Source organism: Ambystoma mexicanum, chromosome 7q, assembly GCF_040938575.1.
Source record: "Ambystoma mexicanum isolate Mex_15411 chromosome 7q, UKY_AmexF1_1, whole genome shotgun sequence".
NCBI lineage: Eukaryota > Metazoa > Chordata > Amphibia > Caudata > Ambystomatidae > Ambystoma > Ambystoma mexicanum.
The window spans coordinates 640,639,524-640,662,012 of NC_090941.1; the positions used below are offsets into that span (position 1 = coordinate 640,639,524).

Consider the following 22,489-nt stretch of genomic DNA (forward strand, 5'->3'; position numbering starts at 1 on the left):
CCACCGGGGCCAGGTACTTTGTAAACACCCTTGTGGCCGACTTCAGGCTGAAAGGCAGAACCTTGAACTAGTAGTGCTGACCCTGAACTACGAATCGTAGGAACTTGCAGTGTTTTTTGTGAATGGGGATGTGGAAGTATGGGTCCTCCAGGTCCAACGACATCAGAAAATCTCCATGTTCTAGTTGGCTGAGCATGTGTTGCAACTTGACCATCCATAACTTTTGGGACTTTAAGTACTTGTTGAGACGAAGTAGATCCAGAATCGGCCTCCAACTCCCCATCTTCTTTCGAACTAGAAAGTATCTGGAATATACGCCTGAGCCCCAGAGCCACTGGGGGACAGGCTCTATCCTCGTAACATGGACGACACCTCTTGTAGAAGCTGTGGCCCATGCAGTTCTTGCCACTGAATCAGAGGGATACGAGGACACCTGCGTTGGAACTCTGTATGGCCCTGTCCGAGAACTTCCAGCACCCATCTGTCTGTGGTGATCTTTTTCCACATTGCTGATGAACTTCGTCATCCGGCATCCCACCGGGGTGTGTAAGTGGTGAGTTGGAGCCAAGGCTGGTTCAGGCATGCTTGGGGGAGGTGTTCTGCCTTGCGGATGGCCCTGCCACTGACCTACACTGCCTTGAAAAAGCACCCCCTGTACGCCTGAGTGGAAGAGCACAAAGGCTGCCAGTAAGGGGTACTATAACCCTTAGAAGATCTCCCCGGCTTTCCTCTGGAGGAACAAAAGTTCGGGGATTGTCGCTGTTGCAATGTTCTGAGGGAACGTGCCTTCTCTGTTTCGGTCTATATCGCCTGCAAAGACTTGTCGACTGCCTTTCTGAAGAGGTTTTCCAGGTCAAACGGCATATCCAGCACCTTCGTCTGAACGTCCTGGTGGAAATTCGTCACCTTCAACCAACCCTGAAGGCGCAGAGACACCCTGTTCCCTATCTGGCGAAAACTTGTGTGCGCAATGTCTACCACCACTGTGATGGCATGATGCGAGGCCACTACCCCTACCTGAAAGAGCTCCAGTGCCCTGACCTTCTTGTATTCGGGCAGGAAGTCAGGATAGGGTATAGCTTGTACCAGAGTTCCCGGTCATAACGAGACAAAATGGCTAGGGTGTTCACATTCCTTGATAGCGGCTGCAGTGTAAATTATACTCTTGCCCATCAGATCCTGCTTCTTACTCTTCTGGTCTGGAGGTATCATGACTGCTGATGATGGGTTTGCCGAGCGTTTCTTAGCTCCGGTTGAGACGACCAAATTCGGCAAGACCTGAGACCTTAGGCACCTGGGAGTGAATCGGGCACCTTGTACTTCTTTTCCAATCTGTCCTGCTTGGTCTGGCCGTACTTGGATTTTTATTAGGGCTAGGCCCTCCTCCCAGATATCGGTCAGGAAGGGAATGGCCATGATGATTTTTCTCCTCGACTCATGTTGTTGGTACAGGAAACCCTCCTTTGTCTCCTCAGGAACCAGATGAAACAGTTCAGAGGCCCTCAACATGACCGAATGAAAGGATCCAACTTCGTCCAGAGGGGAGGCCATATGGGGCTCATCGGAGTCTCCCCATCCGCTGCAATGAAATAGTCACCCTCGTTGGTACCGGTAGATGTGTCCATTTGCGGATCCGGGGTACCGGTAGGAGTCTTCTCGCAATCAGGTGGCGATGGCAGAGTAGTCGGATGATGCTGAGGGCCCGCACCCCCTTTGGACTTCCTCTTCCGTGGAGGAGAGTTTACCCTCTGAGGTTCTGGAGCCCCTCGTGGAGGTGCTGGATTTTGGTGACCAGTGTGTTGAGGGTTGATAGAATGTCCAGAAACATATTCCTAGGTCTAGGGGTAAACAGAGCCAGCATAATGGGATCTGGGCTGATGCATCTCCTGTACCGCACCGGGGACTGAGGTCCTCCCCGCTTCTGCAGCTGTATCTCACCTTAGGGCCAAGGACACCAATGGAGTGGCCGTCACCGCTTTTCTGGACCCGCTCTCCATCAGAGCAACGGTGGACGTCGTTGACTTAGACAAAGCGCTTGTGTTTGCCTTCGTCGGTGGTGCCGTCGTCAACTCTGTTGATTTGGCCTGGTGTGAAGCCTTAGCTGGCTTCGACGAGTCCTCCCTGCACTTTTCCATCATCAGATTATCCGGGGAGAGACAGAGTTTGGACAGGGTTAGTGACTCTCTCTTTGCAGACGCATCTTTCATAGGTAGGCTCACCGTGGATGATGATGGTGATGGCAAACGCTTTTTGACCGAATCGGGACCTGCATCAGCGGCGAACCCAGAGGAGCTAGCGGAGCAGAGCATGGCCATCGCTTGGAGCCCGGCAAGCGAGGCGTCCTCAAAGGATTTCAAACTCCTCCCGCAGGGAGTACGCTCATCGGACCGGCCAGTCGTGGATGAGGGTTGGCCCTGCCCCGAGACTGCCTCAGAGGCCTTGCTCATCTTGAGCCACGGCAAAAGTCTGCTCTATCAGTCTTTTTTGGTTATCTTTGAGTAACAACAGCACACCTTACATCCCTCCTCATCGTGGTCCGGATGCAGGCAGTATGAGCATTTATGTTGACGATGTTCCACAAAGACGTTTCTTAAACCACACTTCATGCAGCGTTTGAAGAGGCTGTGCCCTTCCTCCTTCTCCTCAGCCATTTTGAAAGGGCACGAAGTAGGCCCAAGGGCAGGCCTTCTCGAAACTCTGATCCGACGGTGGATGAAGATCTTTCCCTGTAGCGGAGCTCTGCTGCGAGTCTCTATCCTTCGTCAAAGCCGATATTAAAAAAAAATCTGTCAAATTCTAACTCCCAACACTGAAGAGTGTGGTAAAAATATGAAGATGGCTACCAGGGGTGGAGCTCAGGGAGATGACTGTCATTGGATGGGGGCAGTATGACCTAGACTACAATTATTGGTTTAGAGGAAAAATACAATTTTAAAGTGAAAGTGACACTTTCTTTTACAGAGGATTCCCAGCCTGACAACTGAATATTCATGAGAATGTGAATCCATGCCAGATCCCAAGCTGGAGAATCAGTCTTCACCTATCTCACTATAACCTCTTCTAATGGTTAGTAGAGCTCAGTGGCAACACACTCATCTTGGAAGCAAGATGACGCAGAACAACACAGGTTCGAATCCGGGTCCGCGTTTAGAAACCCCTTCGGTATTAAGCATGTTATAAAAAACAATCATAATATAATATTAATTATAATAATTCTAGTGGTAACACATGTCCTTCCTCCTCATCCATGGGAACTTCTGGCCTGAATACAAATTCTGCAGGCAGATGTAATATGTTGCCCCTTATGCCAGGAAGCCATGCTAACAAGAGGTGTACCCCATACGGAAATAATTCGGGATCCATAGGCCCGCCTGTTGTACCTTCTGGCCAGAAAATGAGGATACAAATTCTTGTGCATTCATATAATGGATCCCTGGAGTGGAGCACACTATCCCCTGGACAGTAAATATTGAGCTTGTTGATCATGTCCCTCCCCATTATGTTAACTGGCTTCTGGCGGGAGTATAAGAGTAGCATGGAAAGGTCATGTTCGCCTAAAGGAATAGGCCAGTCGTCACTAAAAGGAACCACATTTGTAGTCCCAGAAAAGGCTTGTGCATTCATGGCAATGCCTGATATCGGGTAGCTCCCCTCCCTAACACAGGACCCGGTTGCCCAGGTATCTACAAGGAAGGAATTTCTTTTCACCTACTGTCACTACGACCCGTGGTTCCTCTTGTGGGTCTGGTCTAAAGTCAGTCTGTGGACTGTCCTATTGTGGGTATATGTTTGGCCCGGTAAAAGGGTTCCCCCTCCCACCATGGTCACACTCCCTATTCTGGGTGTAGGTGTCTGTGCCCTGGACTTGCGTTTCAAGTGGCCATGGCATTCTGTTGTACTTGTGCCTGTGGTTGCATCTGTATTTGCTGTCTGTATGGGCACTTGCTGTGTTTTGTACATATGGCAGTTGTGCTTGCATTGGTGTTTGTTGCCTTTATGGTGCATATGTCCAATACTGTGTTTGATCTTGGGCATAATATTTGGGTGGCTCTGCATTGTATGGTGGATGAAATGCTGTTCCCCCGCTTGGATCTTGCCAGTTCTATTGCATCCCTCCCCTGCTTCAGCATGCTCCAACGAAATGGCCCATTTTCCCACAGGTCCAACAGTTGCAGTGGTCCTCCGAATCTAGGCTGTCTGTCATGATCTCTGCTTCCAAAAGGTCAGGGTTTTCCCAACTCCCTTGGAAGCAGATCCATAACCCAGGTTCCGAGTGCCAACCAGTCCCAATTGGGACCTTTTGGACCCAGTCCTGGCGCCAGTGGCACCAGGCTCATAAATATGCCCAGTCCCAGCGCTGGAAGCGCCGGGCTCATAATGCTTGGGTGGACTTACCTTCAGCAGACCATGCTGCTTACTTGCCTGCCAGTTGAGCCTCTGATCCTCTTCTGTTTGGAACTACTTTTCCTGTTGGGTGGGGCTGGAGCCACTCCCTAGATTCAGAACACTGGAACTCTTCTGGAAGGCAGGAACTCTTTTCTTACCAGGAACTCTTTTCTTACTTGGGCGTGGCTGTGGAAGGAGACACCTAAGCACTACAGGAGGCTATTTAAACCACACCCGGTGGATGAATCTTGCTTTGCGTTATTCTGCAACCTCTGCAGCAGAACGCTCATCGTGTCTTCTGCATCCGGTCCTGGGCCTAAGGAAAAAGGCTTACCATCCTGAATCCAGTCTTCAGCAACACCTATAAAGACAAGAAAGAACAGGTTAGCATTCCGGCATCTGAAAGGCAAAGGCTTACCTACTCTTCGTGCGCTCCGGAGGTCTTCGGCGCTGCATCCCGCATCTGAAAGACAAAACAAGGTGCGTTTAAAGACATTGGGGAACTTTAATACTCACGTGCCATTACTCCTTTCCACATCTAATCCAGTGGGTATTCCGGCACCCTGCAGCCGCTCCGAACTCGTACCTGCAAAATAAAAAGACAGTTAGAGCGCATAGTGAAGCAGGCAACAAGCGCTTACTTACATGCTTCCAGGCGCTTCTATTCATCACACGGGCTCCATCTTCAACTCACTTCAGCCCGTCATCCGCCATCGCCGGAACCCTGCAAAACAAGAGACATCATTACTAAAGACTTTAAAGACATTTGAATGACTCGAAACTTACCGTTCGTGCAGTAAACGACGGACAGCAGTCCTCTGAAGTCAAGAGGCCTGCGCTACCTATCCAGTGAAGAAACTGGTTACAGCACCCTGCCCTGAGGCAGATGGAGAGCTCGGCATTCACTTACCTAAGGTGAGAGCGTTAACCTTTGGGGGTGTACAGGAGAGGAGAAGAGGAAAGAGATAGGGACACCCCAATAACCCCAGTTCATTAACCCCATATTTTCTATCTGCAGACATCTTACTCTACACGTCAGGCATACAGTGCACAGAGGTCCAGCCCAAAGAGCCAACCGGGTGCTACACATCACCTTTGAAGATACGGTAGTCGCCCAGTCAAGACCGGCGCCTCTGCGAGAATCAGGTGAGCGTTACAGAACGCAAAGCCTACCGCAAAACTCTCGCCCAGGCGCTATGGAAACCTCGGATACTGACCCCCTAGCCCGGTTACTTGGGGAACTAAGGGCAGAAGTGCATGCAGCTTGTCAGGAAACGAATGCTCTAAGAAGGGAACTAATTATTTCCAAGGAGAGAACAGACAATCTTGCTAGACAAGTGCTACAGTCACAAGCCGGACAGACCCCGTTACCCGCATCAGGGGCAAATCTTCCTTCAACATCCTCTATGAATCCAGTGCAGATCAACCTACCTGGGAATGTACCTCTGGCTCCGCCAGAACGATTTTCTGGTGACCCAAAGAGGTTTGCAGTATTTATCAATCAGTGCCGGTTGCACTTCTTATGCCGGCCAGCAGCCTTTCCAACTGATCAAGCAAAAGTAGCTTTTGTACTTTCGTACCTTAGTGGCAATGCGGCAGACTGGTCGATCCCTCTAGTTAATCAAGATGATCCGGTTCTCCATGATTTTCAAGCCTTTCAGCTTAGTATGAAAAAACTGTTCGCAAGACATTCACAGGGGCAGGCCTTGGACAATGAGCTTCTTTCGTTGCGACAGGGTAATCAAGACCTTTTGGCTTATATTGCATCTTTCAATAGACTAATAGTGGAAACTCAATGGCCTGAGGACAAAAGGATTACGCTGTTTTATAGAGGTCTACGTGGAGAGCTCAAAGACGTTTTAGCCCAAGTAGTGAATCCCCCACAAGACTGTTCGGATTATATAGAGTTGGTCGTTCAAATAGATCACAGGCTGCAGAACAGGAAGGCCGATCGTTCCAAGTTTGGTGCTCGAGTATTTTCCAAACCGCCAACTCCTTCCAAAGGAGTAGACTCCGGGGAACCCATGCAAATAGGGGGTCTGAAAGGTCCTCTAACACAAAGGGAGCGGGAAAGGAGGAAACAGTTGCAATTATGCCAATATTGCGGAAACTCAGGGCACTTTCTTCGAGACTGTCCGGTGAAACCTGCCAAGAAGGCAGTAGGAGCTGCAGTTACCAAAGTTGCAAACTCTGAGCAGGGAAACGACCTCGCCCGACAAGAATAGAGGTCCTCTTGCCGAGCGTGAAAACCAGTTCCGTGACCTCGCATTTCGTGATACCTATGGTCCTCATTAGCCCTGATAATCCGGATCGATTACATGCAATTGAAGCTTACGTCGACAGCGGTGCCATCGGCAATTATGTGGATCATGAAATGGTTTTGAGGATGAATCTACCTCTTTGTCCCAAGGCTGTAAAGGACGTCATTACTACGGTGGATGGTACGGAGATAGCCTCCGGGCCAGTAACGCATACCACTCAAGAGGTGACGCTAGTAAGTCAAGATGGACACCATGAGAAGATCGTGTTCCATGTGATCAAGGCCCCTCAGTTTCAGATTATTCTAGGAATACCTTGGTTAGAGAAACACAATCCTCTGATCGATTGGCGAGCAAGAACGGCCCAGTTTCCAGAATGTGTCTCTACTTGTCACCCTCCACCTGGTGTTGCACTGGCCGCAATTTCTTCAGAGACTCCCCAGTTACCTCCCGAATACCTAGAATACCAAGATGTTTTCCGGAAGGATCAGGCTAACTCTCTTCCTCCTCATAGGTCTTATGACTGCCAGATAGACCTGATACCTGGATCTACTCCTCCTTGTAGTAGAATTTATGCCCTCACCGAGCCTGAGAACCTTCACCTTCGACAATACCTGGATCAATACCTGGCAAATGGGTTTATTCGTCCTTCCAAGTCCCCTGCTTCTTCAGCTTTGTTCTTCGTTCCAAAAAAGGAAGGAGACCTTAGAACTTGTATCGATTATCGCTCCCTGAACCAGATCACCGTTAAGAATAGATATCCGTTACCTTTGATCCCTGAACTCCTGGACCAAGTCAGAAAAGCATGCATATATACAAAGCTGGATCTTAGAGGAGCTTACCACTTGGTACGAGTAAAAGAGGGCGATGAATGGAAGACGGCCTTCCGCACCAAGTATGGGCTATTTGAATATCAGGTCATGCCCTTCGGACTTTGCAATGCCCCGGCCGCCTTTCAATATTTTATGAACGATGTCCTCAGAGAGCTCATAGATGTATGTGTTGTTGTTTACATTGACGACATCCTCGTTTATTCTTCATCGGAATCTGAACATCGGAAACATGTGAAAATGGTCCTCGAAAGATTGCGTCAACACAAACTTTTCGCTAAGTTGGAAAAATGTGTTTTCAACGTGACTGAAGTTGAATTCTTGGGATTCATATTATCACCTGGCGGAGTGCGTATGGATTCAAAGAAGGTCGATGCAGTTCTCAAATGGCCATCACCATCCTCCGTAAAAGGTGTGCAAAGCATGTTAGGCTTCGCTAACTTTTACCGCAGGTTTATCCCCGAATTCTCTCGAATAGTCCAGCCCATCACTGCCTTGTTAAAGAAAAACAAACGTTTTGAATGGTCTACCGAGGCGGAACAAGCTTTCCAGGATTTGAAGACTAAATTTATCTCTGCACCAATCATAAAACACCCTCGCCCCGAACTCCCCTACATCGTGGAAACTGATGCTTCAAGCCTTGCCATGGGGGCAGTTCTATCACAAAAGGACCCGGTAACCAATCAGTTGCATCCCGTGGCATTTTGGTCCCGCAAATTCTCGCCTCCTGAAATCAATTACACGATTACTGACAAGGAACTTCTGGCTATCAAGTCTGCCTTTAAGGCTTGGCGGCATTATCTGCTGGGGGCCCGACACACCGTTACTGTGATTACGGATCACCGAAAACCTGCAATATTTGAAGACCGCAAAAGCCCAATCCTCTAGACAACTCCGTTGGGCATTATTCTTTGCCGAGTTTGACTTCATAATTACCTATCGACCTGGTACAAAGAACGGTAAAGCCGATGCCCTTTCTCGGATGGGAGTGGAAGAACACTTGGTCAACCCTAAACCTGTACCAATCATTCCCGAACTAAGAATTCTGGGTGTAATCGCCACAGAATCCATAGAGGAAGTTAAGGATGAAGCCAGGCAACTTGTAACTCCAGCAGACATACAGAATTGGCATCTGCAGGGAAAGGACTTTGCAGTAAAGGACAACTTATTGTATTTCCAAGAACGATTATACCTACCCAGCACAGATTTACAGAAAAAAGTAATCTCTTGTTATCACGACTCTTTAATGGAAGGTCATCCCGGTATAGCCAAGACCTCAGAAAAGATCAAGCGCTACTTCTGGTGGCCGTCTTGGAAAAAAGATATCAGAGACTTTATAATGTCCTGTGGAGTATGCGCCCAAAACAAGAGTCAAAAGGAAAGACCAGCAGGCCTCTTACGCCCTATTGACATCCCACCTCGCCCTTGGCATACGCTTTCTATGGACTTCATCACCGATCTACCTCCATGCTCCGGATACAATACGATTCTAGTAATCGTGGACTTATTCTCCAAGATGGCGCATTTCATTCCGCTCAAAGGCTTGCCAACAGCAGCAACTCTGGCCCGAGAATTTCTCGAAAACATCGTCCGACTGCACGGTTTTCCTTCGGTTCTGATTTCGGATCGAGGTAGTCAATTTATTTCTCATTTTTGGCGAAGTTGCTGTCGGTCGGCTCAAATTGATGTGAGGCTATCGACCAGTCACCACCCTCAGACCGACGGACAAACCGAGAGGACCAATCAAACTCTGGAACAGTGTTTACGCTGCATGCTGCAACAAACTGAAAAAACTTGGAAAGATATCCTTTGGATAGCCGAGTATGCCTACAATAACTCTGTCCATTCGGGAACTGGGAAAACCCCGTTTTTTCTTTTGTACGGCAGTCACCCTCGAACCTCGGAGTTGGATCCCCTCCAAGATCTTGAAACACCAGCAGTAGACTACCTGCATTCTACAATCACCCAAGCCTTTAAGGAAGCTGTTTCTCACCTTCAAAGGGCTAAAGAACAATACAAGAAAGGAGCAGATCAACATCGGAAGGAAGCCCCTCACTATCAAGTAGGGGATCAAGTCTGGTTATCCACCAAATATCTATCTCTAAAAGGGCCACGCACATTCAACCCAAGATACCTTGGTCCCTATTCCATCACTACCATAGTAAACCCAGTAGCGGTCAAGTTGGACTTGCCCCCGCACATGAAGATACATCCGGTCTTCCACGTCTCTCTATTAAAACCCGTGCAACCTCAAACCCGACTAACCAAATCTCCAAAACCTATCCTAGTGGATGGAGAACTCGAGTTTGAAGTCAAAAGCATTCTGGACTCCAAGATCTCCAAATCTAAACTATTCTACCTAATTGACTGGAAAGGCTACGGCCCCCAAGAGAGATCCTGGGAACCTGCTGAATATGTCCACGCTCCTCGCCTAATCAAAAGATTTCACCGAACATTTCCTGACAAGCCAAAACCCCCGGAGAAGCCCGGTTTGGGAGGGGCCTTGAGGGGGGGTACTGTCATGATCTCTGCTTCCAAAAGGTCAGGGTTTTCCCAACTCCCTTGGAAGCAGATCCATAACCCAGGTTCCGAGTGCCAACCAGTCCCAATTGGGACCTTTTGGACCCAGTCCTGGCGCCAGTGGCACCAGGCTCATAAATATGCCCAGTCCCAGCGCTGGAAGCGCCGGGCTCATAATGCTTGGGTGGACTTACCTTCAGCAGACCATGCTGCTTACTTGCCTGCCAGTTGAGCCTCTGATCCTCTTCTGTTTGGAACTACTTTTCCTGTTGGGTGGGGTGGAGCCACTCCCTAGATTCAGAACACTGGAACTCTTCTGGAAGGCAGGAACTCTTTTCTTACCAGGAACTCTTTTCTTACTTGGGCGTGGCTGTGGAAGGAGACACCTAAGCACTACAGGAGGCTATTTAAACCACACCCGGTGGATGAATCTTGCTTTGCGTTATTCTGCAACCTCTGCAGCAGAACGCTCATCGTGTCTTCTGCATCCGGTCCTGGGCCTAAGGAAAAAGGCTTACCATCCTGAATCCAGTCTTCAGCAACACCTATAAAGACAAGAAAGAACAGGTTAGCATTCCGGCATCTGAAAGGCAAAGGCTTACCATCCTGAATCCAGTCTTCAGCAACACCTATAAAGACAAGAAAGAACAGGTTAGCATTCCGGCATCTGAAAGGCAAAGGCTTACCTACTCTTCGTGCGCTCCGGAGGTCTTCGGCGCTGCATCCCGCATCTGAAAGACAAAACAAGGTGCGTTTAAAGACATTGGGGAACTTTAATACTCACGTGCCATTACTCCTTTCCACATCTAATCCAGTGGGTATTCCGGCACCCTGCAGCCGCTCCGAACTCGTACCTGCAAAATAAAAAGACAGTTAGAGCGCATAGTGAAGCAGGCAACAAGCGCTTACTTACGTGCTTCCAGGCGCTTCTATTCATCACACGGGCTCCATCTTCAACTCACTTCAGCCCATCATCCGCCATCGCCGGAACCCTGCAAAACAAGAGACATCATTACTAAAGACTTTAAAGACATTTGAATGACTCGAAACTTACCGTTCGTGCAGTAAACGACGGACAGCAGTCCTCTGAAGTCAAGAGGCCTGCGCTACCTATCCAGTGAAGAAACTGGTTACAGCACCCTGCCCTGAGGCAGATGGAGAGCTCGGCATTCACTTACCTAAGGTGAGAGCGTTAACCTTTGGGGGTGTACAGGAGAGGAGAAGAGGAAAGAGATAGGGACACCCCAATAACCCCAGTTCATTAACCCCATATTTTCTATCTGCAGACATCTTACTCTACACGTCAGGCATACAGTGCACAGAGGTCCAGCCCAAAGAGCCAACCGGGTGCTACACATCACCTTTGAAGATACGGTAGTCGCCCAGTCAAGACCGGCGCCTCTGCGAGAATCAGGTGAGCGTTACACTGTCCCCCATTGAATCCTCCTTGTGGAGCTTGAAATCCAACTCCTCTTCCTCTCTGTTACCCTTCTTCCTCGTGGCCCAAACTTAGATTCTCCTTTTCCTGCAAAACTCCCTCCAGCCATTGGCTGTACCTGCTGTGTGTAACCACTCCCTCTCCAGCTTGTCAACACGGCTCCTTCCACTGTAAACTTCGACGCTTTTTTCTGTACCAACTTTGCTTCTTCTAGCTTGCTTTCCTCAAGCTTCTTTCTGGCCTTCTCTTGCAATCAACGACAATGGTTAACTATAGTTAATTGAATCTCTGGCCATGGCTCTGCATGCATTCCCACTTGCATTCCCATTAGTTTATTCAATAGCCTCTGCACTGGCTCGGGTAACCCCCGACACAATATGTGCCCTGACACAATATGTGATACAAAATATCTATTGTTTTGCCACACAGTTCTCTAGTCTCAAGACATCATTGCTCTTGAATCTCTCGAATGTAAGCAACAGGTTCTTCATAATCACGCATTTTGCACGTCATGGTCACACTCATGTCTGACCTATCAGAATAATGCACTCTGAGCGCCTTCCATACATCTGCCATGTAATTGTTAAATGGTGCTCCATCATGAGCCGTGGCCTGTGTGGTTAACCCGGGGTACCCTGCTAGTTTTAAATGTCATGAGCTCTCTCCCCAATGGTGGCAGCGAGTACGCTTTTTATATCTCCCCCTGCTTATGTTATCCCGATGATATTCTCTCTTGCTCATAAATCTATTTTGGTCGTCCTCCACCCTTCTCCAACAATGGGGACTGCGTTAGTTCTGCATTAGGTTCAAGTTCAGTTGTGCCCTTTGTTCTTGTGAAGGTGCCTGTCATGCTTGCTTTCTTTCATCCTGGTAACACCCACAACCTATTTGCATTTGGGGTTCTCTCTTCTCAACTCTGCAATCATCATTTTGGACATTTGGGGAATGATACAGGTTCCGTCTTTTCCCCTTCTGGTTCTTCCAAATCAGACCACTCTGTCTTTTTCTTGCTGTCGTTTCTTCACCTATTCTTTGTTTGCTCTATGTTTTGTTTTCTTTCCCCATCTTCCACTTCCCCCATTATTTTACCCCATTCTCTTTCTTCCTTCTCCAACTTCCTTCTCTGTTGTGCCTCTTCTTCCTCCTTTTCCTGTTTCTTTATAACTTCCCCTTCTCCATCTTTAGGATTGTCCATATTCCCTCCGTCAAATTTAAGCAATATTTGTCCTCCCCAAATTTAGGCAATATTTGTCCTCCCACCCACTCATTTCGGAGTAGTCACATCTCTTCCTTATAACTCGTCTGTTTTTCGGTCTTTGCATCTCTTCTTCAATCTCAGTAAATTTCACCTATAGCTCACAGCACTCGTTATACTCATCACGGATTGACATCTTTTGATTATTTAACTTGTGGTCAGGATTTACCCTACTGCCACTAAACCTATGACACGTGAATCACGCCTCCTGCCAGGAAGACTCTGGCAACCCTACTGGACCAAGCGGTATGGTCTGCGATAAGGGAGGGACTACCTTCCAAAATAGCAGATTCCTTATCCAGATCGCACTATGGAGTGTGATGACCCAGAAGCAGCTCCGGGACCCTATTTCAAGGGAAGCGCATCCTTATGCGCTTGTCTTTCAAAACAATGTATGCGCGCAAAACCACATAATGCTATAGCGGAAGACTGCTTTGTTGATTTCCCTACCCAAGAGCTTTCCCGTTGTGCCCGGGGGACGACCAGCACAACTAAAACTTTTATCCCACTTTCCGACTTGCTGTGAGTCCCAAAAGATAACCAGCATTTCTTGGAACTCCTGCCTCAGTTTTGTTTCCAGCCGCCGCAGGTCCCCCAAGAGATCACCAGCAGGTTAGCGGTGCATGTGGCCTGGTGGTGATTCGAAAAACCATATGCAAAGAACTACCGGACCGCGAGGAGCTGCTGCGGCAACAGGTATTTAGCAGTTCACTTATTGACTTTTTGGATATTCTTTTTTTCCTTTGTTCTGTGAGCCCCGCGCTTAGAATTCATGGCTAAGGGCTTTAGACTAATGTCCTGAACCACAACCACATGGGGTATACAATCAGGGGGTCCATGTATACATCATTCCACACCACTGTGGACCAGAGTGCCTCAATTCCTTGTGCTGAGTTGGTTTATCACTGTACTGTAGTTGCAGTATTGTGAGTCTCCTACACACCGTGGATATACTATACCAATCAGGTAAACATAACTTATCCAGAGGGTTCTCAAAGCTGGGGAAATGACTTGAATAGATATTTAATTCTTTATTATCTCTGCCTACCTTGCTGCAGTTCTTCAACAGAGAAGACCTTCCTGCCCGATCTTCCGGTGCTCAAGATCTCAGTAAACACCTTGGCGGGAGAGAGAGGGCGTTACGATATTATAAAGTCCAAACCTCCTCCCATTCTTGCCCTAGTGTATGTCCATCAAGGTTTCTGAAGGCCATGTCTGTATCAAGCATCTGACAACTTGGCTCCATTTATAGCATCTTCATTACTTTAAGCAGGGGGAGCATATTTGGAATTAGTGTACCCTACCAATGCTTTTAATTCTTTCAATGGGTAGAACCCCTGTCCTTTGTCTGCCGAATCGATGCTCGGAGGAGGAGGAGCTGCCGAGGGTGCCATGCCCTCTCATTCGTGCTGGTTATGCATCCACTCTCTCTGTGTTTTATCCTCAACCTCGTCCCCAAACATCTTCCATATCTAACATGGCCAACCTCTTCTATAACTTTTTCCCTATACAGGCAGCATGTGCAAATGCCATGTGTTGCAGCAATGATTTCGAAAGAGTGTCCTCTTAGGGCCAGGCCATAAAAAAATATGTCTGCTGTGCCCTGCACCCAGTTCGAATTATGTTTGCAAATTATTGTTTTGACCTCAGAGAGGGTTTACACAAATCCATAAGGGGAGTGAATTCCATGATGGCACGTCAAACTCTTGACTGCTGATACTTACCGGACCTCAATAACCCTTTACATTTTTCTATCTCATTACATCTCCTTCACAATCTCCTGTCAACAATACTTTCCTCTATTGTCAACACTTTCTATGCCTCTCTCTTCCCAAGCTTCTAAGCTACAACAACAACTGTGTGGGCACGCACCGCAAACACCGCCCATGCTCAGGACTCCGCCCTTGGAGTCGAAAGCAAAGCTCCACATGCTCTACGATTAAACCCCTATCCCAAAGCCTCGTTTTTACAACTTAAACCACTTCTCACCCTCCCACTGGCACCAGCAATGAATAGAAATATGGGTGCACCCCCAAAATATCACAACCATACAAAACCCCTACGGCCGCCTTCCTGTCCTATTCTAACAAGGTATCCTCTTAACACTAAAAACAGCCCCAATGGGATGTGGCACCCTCTTTGACCTTGTCGCAGGTCGTCTCTTTTACTTGTTAATAACTTAATATCCCATCTCGAGGTTTAGTGCGCCACAATTGCGTTCGTGCACACAAACAGAATGGCAAATACATGAAGTGTTGGTGCAGCTCTATGAGCAAGCTGGGGTGCAGTACTGAAGAAATTGAATGAAACTAGCTGAGGTAAGTTTAAGATCCGGAGCAACACGGGTGAAACAAGATGGCCGGCGCTACTGAACAAAGGATTGCATAATACCTGAACAAACAGCACAGAAGTTCAGTTGCAAGTGGCTGGTGGAAGCCTGTGACCAGATCAGCACTCGGAAGCGGGCCCGCAGCAAGGGCGAGCAATATCAGCTCAGATACTCGATTGTGAAAGCGCAGCGGCAGCAACTACGTCCCAGCCATAAAACCAAGAATAAAGCCGTGAGCTGTAGTGAGCAGCGAGAAACTAGTGCTCCGTGCGAAAGTGGAGTGCTATCAGGGAGACTGCAGCGCAGACAATGATGAGAGCCACCCCTCAAAGGTTGCCATATGGGGAGCGGGTGGTGCAACAGGTATGGAAGACTTGGACAGTGAAGCCACTCAATGGAGAAGTGCCGTGATCGACATGGTGAATTCACTGGTGCCTGCATTATCCTCCGCAACCCCGAACATTGGAACGCGGAGGAAGTGGAGGTTAAAAAAAAAAACAAAAACCAAGGAGCCCAGTTGGAGCTGGAGTCGAGTGACGAGACTTCGAAGAAAAGCTTGAGCCGCCAAACACATCGCAGGATACATTGTATCAGTGCCTGAGCTCATCGACATGAAACCTGAATGTCGCGAGTGCTAAACAAACCAGGGGAGCGTTACATCAAAGCGGCTGGGTGTTGGCTGGCGCATGCCATTGATATTGCAGGGCGAACAACGCTGCAGTGACGGTGCAAAGCGATACAGTTGCAGGCAAAGGAATAGAAGAGAACGCCTGCCCGTGATGTGTAATTGACATGGGAATAGTGCAATAGAAATGCTCGCACACAGATGAAGAGCTGTTACAACATGGACGGATTATTGTATTGGTGAAACTCCATGAAAATTGGAAAGCACTGGACGCTCGCCGGGGGGCGAGATCTTTCTAGGGCCAGCACAGTGTGGGTGCATAGTGACAAAGTTTGAGCAGGGCACCCTGCAGAAGAGGACAGTGGCCAGTAACCTGGCCCGGCAGTGCGAGCCTGGGCAGAGGAATGGATGCACGGGCCAACCAAAGCCCCGAGGGCGACGCCACTGAGGAGGAGAGTGGAGGAACTCAGCCCCAGACAGGGGTCGCCAAGTAGCAAGCCCTGAAACAGCAGCAGACTGTTGCCAGAGGACGCAACTCCTATAATGGAGAGGCTCGGCAGAGGAAATTCTGGGATAAGGTGAGGGGCAGATGCTGTTCTGTCTTTTGATAGGAGTACTGAACTCAGCACAGATACCTCCCAGCCTCCCTGCCTTTCCCTGCTTACCGGGAAGACCCGGAAGTGGAATACCATCGGGGGCGCTGAGCCTGGGCTCGAGCACTGGACTGAGGAAGTGTTAGGGCCCCTGCTGATTAATTAAGAGCGTGCAGGGCCAAAGGGCCAGTGAGGGACAGCTGCAGATCCTGTACGTGGTGGACCTGCATACCATGGAGTAGGTGTAAACAGCAAGAGGCGTCACCGGAAGCCCCGCACCAGCGAAATCAGAGCCGCAGGCCGACACAAGAACCAATACACAACTGATGAAATGCAACCTTGTGCAGCAGACGGGCAGGGCTGGGGATGCCCAGTACAATGGCTCTTAAAGGGAGCAAAGGTGAAGGCAAGCAGCCAATAATGGACATGTTCACTAAACTGCAGCAGTCCCACACCACGCCTGCACAAGCCATGGCCACTACGCCGGGAGACGCGACCTTGCCAAGGGATGACCATCTGATCCTTGCAGCCATCACGGAACTGAAATCTTCGTGGGGGATTGCGATGGCAGATCTGAAAGATGCACTGGAAACTAAGATCGACGCAGTAGGGATAGAGGTCAACCTACTGAGACAGGATGTACGAGCATTGGCGGAAAGGACGAGTGGCTTAGAGAGCACCGTGAAAACCAACACGGATGTCAGCATCACCAACGCTAAGGAGGTCCACATATTGAAACAACAAGTGTCCAACATAGAAAATCGAGAGGAGGCGGCGGAAGGGCAAGCAAGGTGCAATAATATACGTGTGGTGGGCCTACCGGAAGGAGAAGGCGGCCCGGACCCTACGGACTATGTGGAGAACATGATAATCCATGAAATTAGGGCTAGCAAGCTCTCCTAGGGGTTCGCGATTGAACGGGTGCACAGGGTCCAGACAAGGAACCTGGGGCCCCTCCCCGAGCAATCATAGCAAAGATATTTTATTACAGAGACAGGGAATGGATCCTGGAATTTTTTCGGAAAGGTGGAATAATAACGCAGGCATCGGCGACCATCACCGCATACCTGGATTACACCATACTGGTGCAGAGACAGTGCTACAGCTACGTGGCAGTGAAGAGAAGACTGCGAACAGCCAGTTTCAAATACATACTCTTGTACCCTGCGAAACATAATGTCCCACACAAAGGCAAACCCACTTCTTCGACACCCCAGAGGAGGCGGCATGCTGGATGGATGCCCAGGGCTGCCCAGAGTCTGGAGACGGTCAGGAGCGAGATGGACAGGATAAGTGACCCGGTGCCATGCTGATATTGTTGGGGGCGGGTGTAATTGCAGCGGTGATAAATGAAGGGGGTGCAAGGGACGCGTCAGAAAAGGGCAAACGCCAATTATTAACACAGTCAAAAGGTGGACTTGTTGGACTGGAATATAGAAGTGTGCATTTTAAATATGAGCAGTAAGTGTGATGCGACCTAGAGCCAGCATAGGAGGCACTGGATGCAGACGACCTATCCCAGTAGGTAGAATAATTGAAGCGCCAGTAGGGCGATATCTCCCTGTTGTGCCCGAGTACTGGCAATAGTCAAGAAAAGGACTGAATGCGGGGGTGCCTGAGATCCAGTGATGGAGCTGGGCATCAGTTGGGATGGGGGAGGGAATGTAGGGAGTTGGAAATTGAGTTGGGGCAGGGAAAGGAGGGGGGAGGGAGGGAAGTTGGGGACGTCTCAGTGTTATTGGGTAGGGGTAGTTTAAGTAAGGGAACGAGCTTACAAACATGAGCGTTAGCGCTCCAGATAGAAGTCGGGAACATGCAAAGGGGGGGTGGGATGTGTCCAGAATATGGGGGACCTTAGGGTAATTTCTTGGAATGTCAGGGGGCTCAATAGCTACCTAAAAAGGATCAAGGTCATGATGTACCTAAGGCAGAAAATAGATATAGACCTTATACAAGAGACTCACCTCACAAAAGAAAAATCAGAGGTGATCCAGAAGAAGTTGAAGGGGACTGTCATTGGTGCAACATATTTGGCGTATGCCAGAGGGGTGATTACTTGGGTAGCACCACATGTCCCATTTCAGTTAATACAGTCCATGGTTGAAGAGAATCGGAGGATGGTGGCAATACGGGGGCTGGTGGAAAATAAAGAAATATGCATTATAAATACATATGCTCCGAACCAGGACACAGTGACATACTTCAAGACCCTATATAACAAATTGAGCTTGCATCTGGGGGGGGCGGTGATCTGGGGCGGGGACTAACTCCACATTGAACCCGAAAGTAGACAGGTCAGATGAGAAACAAGACAGGCACGCCCCTGCTGCCAGGGGCCTGCAGACTCTGTTGACAGAATTTAAGCTAGAAGACGCATGGAGGGTGCACCATCCCCAAGAAAGACAATGTTCACATTACTCTGCTCCACAGAATCTGTACACAAGACTAGACTACATGTTTTCCACGCAGGAGGTGATTGCTGAAATCGTACAGATAGAATACAAGGCGAGGGTCCTATCGGACCACTCGCCCGTGGTTTTAACATGGCAATACCGACCTCCAAGGGCCAGAATTCCAACGTGGCGACTTAGAGCTGAAGCATTGAAAGATACAATGTTTAGGGAGGACCTGAGAGAAGAAATTATAAGTTACTTTGAGACCAATACAGGAAGTGTTGAGTCGGCCGGTACACTATGGGAAGCTTTCAAAGTGATGGTGAGAGGGGTAGCCATAGCCAAGTCCAAAGGACTGCAGGGAGGCATATTAAGGGAACTGCAGAAGGCAGAAACCAAGCTAGAAACAGTCCTGGGCAGGGGAGGTAGCACTAAGGAAGATGCTGAAACAATAAGCCAACTGCAACAGGAGTGTGCAGGACATTGGGAAAGATTATGTAATTTGAACTGTAAAAAGTATGTAGAGAGGCAACATGCGGGCAGAGACAAGCCGGGGAGGATGCTGGCATGGTTGTATAAAAGTGAGACCCCCCCAGACCTGCGATCAGAGCAATAACAGGGGAGGATGGGCAATTAGTGGACACCCAAGAGGGTGCTAACCGAGAGTTCCATGAATCCTATCAAAGATTGTATGGGGATGAAGAAGGGAGCGACAGTAGGGATTTAAGGATAAACAAGAAGACATAAGTATGCCACGAATAAGTGCAGGGGAGACAGAGGACCTAGATGCCCCAATCATGCTCGAAGAACTAGAAGAGGTGGTAGTACAACTACCCACTAGTAAGACCCCGTGGATGGACGGACTCCCTAGTGAGTTTTATAAAATGTATAGAACTGAGGTGCTTCCCCCGGTGCTAGCAATGCTAAATAAGGCAATCGAAACAGGGAGGCTACCAGAATTCCTGAGAGAAGCAATCATCATACCACTCCCCAAACCCAATAAGCCAGGCAAGGATTGCAGATCTTTTAGACCGCTATCGATGCTGAACCAAGACAGCAAAATGCTTACGTCGGTGTTGGCAAACAGAATGAAGTGGATCATTAACAAATTAATACACCACAATCAAACAGGATATGTCTCGTGCAGGAACCTATCTGACAACCTTAGATGACTTCACCGGGTTATAGTGCATACAAAAGGGGACTCGGGTGAGATGGCAATTATATCGCTGGATACAATAAAAGCCTTTGACTCTGTCAAATGGCCCTGGCTAACTGCAGCCCTGACTAACTATGGGATAGGGCCGGGGTACCTCAAATGGGTCAAACTACTGTATAGTGCACCGCTAGCCAGCGTCAAAACAGGGCCGATCATTTCAGAAAGGTGGAAATTGAGTAGGGGTACTAGACAGGGATGCCCGTGGTCTCCGATGCTGTACATTTTAGCACTGGAGCCCCTGGCGATATACCGGAGGCAGCAGTATGAGGTAATAGGGATTAGCATAAAAGGGGAGAAATTAACTGAAGCTGAAACAGCAGTATGGCAAGAAGCAGGTAATAGAGGAGGGGAGGAAGAGGCAGAAACCCTGACAGTCTGGAAACATTTAGTGGCCACACTTTATGGGCCCAGCCAGGACTGGTTGAGTGACCAGGAATCTGCTCAGGAAACAAATGCAAACCCCTTTGGAAGAAGGAGACGCGGACCGCGAAGTGGAGTAGGCTCGAATGGGGGGGAGAGAAAGGGGCAAGCAGTAGACACTGAATTATATATGCAAATTGGAATGTTAGGACATGTACTGCAAGGTTTTGTTGTATGTTTGTTTGTGATAAAATCAATAACATTGTTTTTTAAAAAAACATTGGCAGGAGTTGTGCAGCTATTGTCAGGTCTGTATGTTCAGGGTGCCGAACCTCCCTGCTGCCTCACGATTTCTTTGATGCTTCTCATTCACTCGAATGTGGCTGCGCTGTCCATTTTATCCAAAATCGCCACTGGTTACTGTGACATCTCTGCGTTCAGCAAGCTTTATATATATTCTTATGCCTCTTGCGTTTCAGCGTATATATTGATTAGATTTTTTAGTGTCTATTGAATGCATGTAGCATTCTTCATGTCTAAATGCATTCTGACCTAGTGTCTGTGTATCTTCATGGTGAGTGCATATCTGCTTTGTGTCTAATGCATCTACTTGTGTCAGTTCAGCATTGCTGTTACTTTGTTTTCGTCATCTTTTGGTTACAACATCTTCTTGGGCTTGCAATTCAGCTCTTCCTCGATTGGTCTAGGATAAGGTTGGTAGGGTTCCCTTAGTGAACACCTCTCATATTTGCGATCTGGCAGTGGAGAAGGGGTGGACGCCAGACATAATGTACTTCTTTCGTTCCTATGATACAGAGGCTGGGGAGGTGCCAATGCTATGAATTATGCATTCATCTACCACTCAACAAAAGTAAGCTACTCGCACTCCTCGGTCTATTTCTTTGGGAAAAAAGGTAGCCTAAGGCCCAATTAATTCATGAATGTGATGGGATCGCGGGGTGAGGAGGATTCAATTTAAGTTGACATTTTGTGGGTTGCTGGCCAGGCTCTAATTAACCCCCCACAGCACAGGGACCATATTTACATGTGGAATATATTGTTTTTGTTATATGCTTTGCAACAAATATCTGTTTCTAACTTGTATGAGAACATTCCAATGAGCTACATATGATTGGAGTTACAGAATGATGGAACTATACGGGGAGGAAGGATAGTTCAGGGGCAATGTCTTGGAAGCAAGGCAACACAGTGCAACACAGGTTCGAGTCCTCCCGCGCTTAGAAACCACTTGCTGGTTCGTGTTATAAATGAACAATAACATTTAATTAATAAATAATTAAACCTGACCCTGATGAGGGAATACTAATGCTTAGTTATCAGAATTATGTATATTTGTAAAAAGGTTCACACTGATGTAAGCAAAATATTTGAAGGGGAAAAAGTACTTGTGGAAAATATAAACAAAAAAGTAAGACTTACTTCTATCTTTGTGAAACTTTCTACAGGTTTTTATTGCAACAAATACATCTTCTGCCCTTACAGGATTTCCCTGCAAAATAAGAAAAGAGTTAGGATATATTAATGTGTATTCCCCTTTACAAAAATCATGTTACTAGCTATCATATTGATATGTTTGTTCCTATTTATTTGTGCTACTAAGTATGCTCTTGTTGTGGCCATTTTCAGGAGAGCGACGTCGGCGTACATCAGAAACTGAACACAGAGACCGAGATGGACAGACCAATCGTCTGGCTGCTACGGCAGCAAATCATTACATTCAACATCGGAGGGCAGCCTGGGCGACATGCAATGGAGACAATAAAATGACAGGATAGGTTTTGTTCCATTGAGAGAACTGGTTTTTTAAATTCCATACATTTTAAAATGATAAAATTATTTTTCACAATTTGAGATTTTTTTCGCTTTACATTTGCATCATAAACAGTCGGGAGCGGGCCACGAATAAAACATCTGCAATTAATCTTTTGGGGTTCTACTTGAGTACATCAGAGAACTCTTAAATATCATGTCATTTTCATCATTTTTTTTCGAGCTTTCTCGATTGCCTCGGCTCTGAATAGCACATCCAATTTTCCAGTTTTGGAGTGGTTTAATTGTGAACAGTATTTTTCTCTGAAAACGCTTGTTTTTTCCATGGGTGCCTTCTTTTATTTTCTTAGGTAACATAAGTCGCACTTCAGAGTTATCCACCTTCATCCTCAGCCACACACCCATTCCCTTCCCAACATCTATCCATACTGGATTCGCATCCAAAGCATTATAAGAGTTAGGTTGCAGTTCGATTAAATGTCTGGAAAATAA

General features: G+C 47.8%; 1 protein-coding gene across 1 annotated transcript in view; it reads right to left on the bottom strand.

The window, feature by feature from the left end:
• Window positions 1-22,489, bottom strand: part of B3GLCT (beta 3-glucosyltransferase) — a 1,424,518-nt gene that overhangs the window by 487,153 nt on the left and 914,876 nt on the right. Inside the window, exon 10 of the mRNA XM_069639745.1 lies at window positions 21,647-21,716. Coding sequence (XP_069495846.1) covers window positions 21,647-21,716 — 70 coding nt within the window. The remainder of the gene's footprint in view (window positions 1-21,646; window positions 21,717-22,489) is intronic.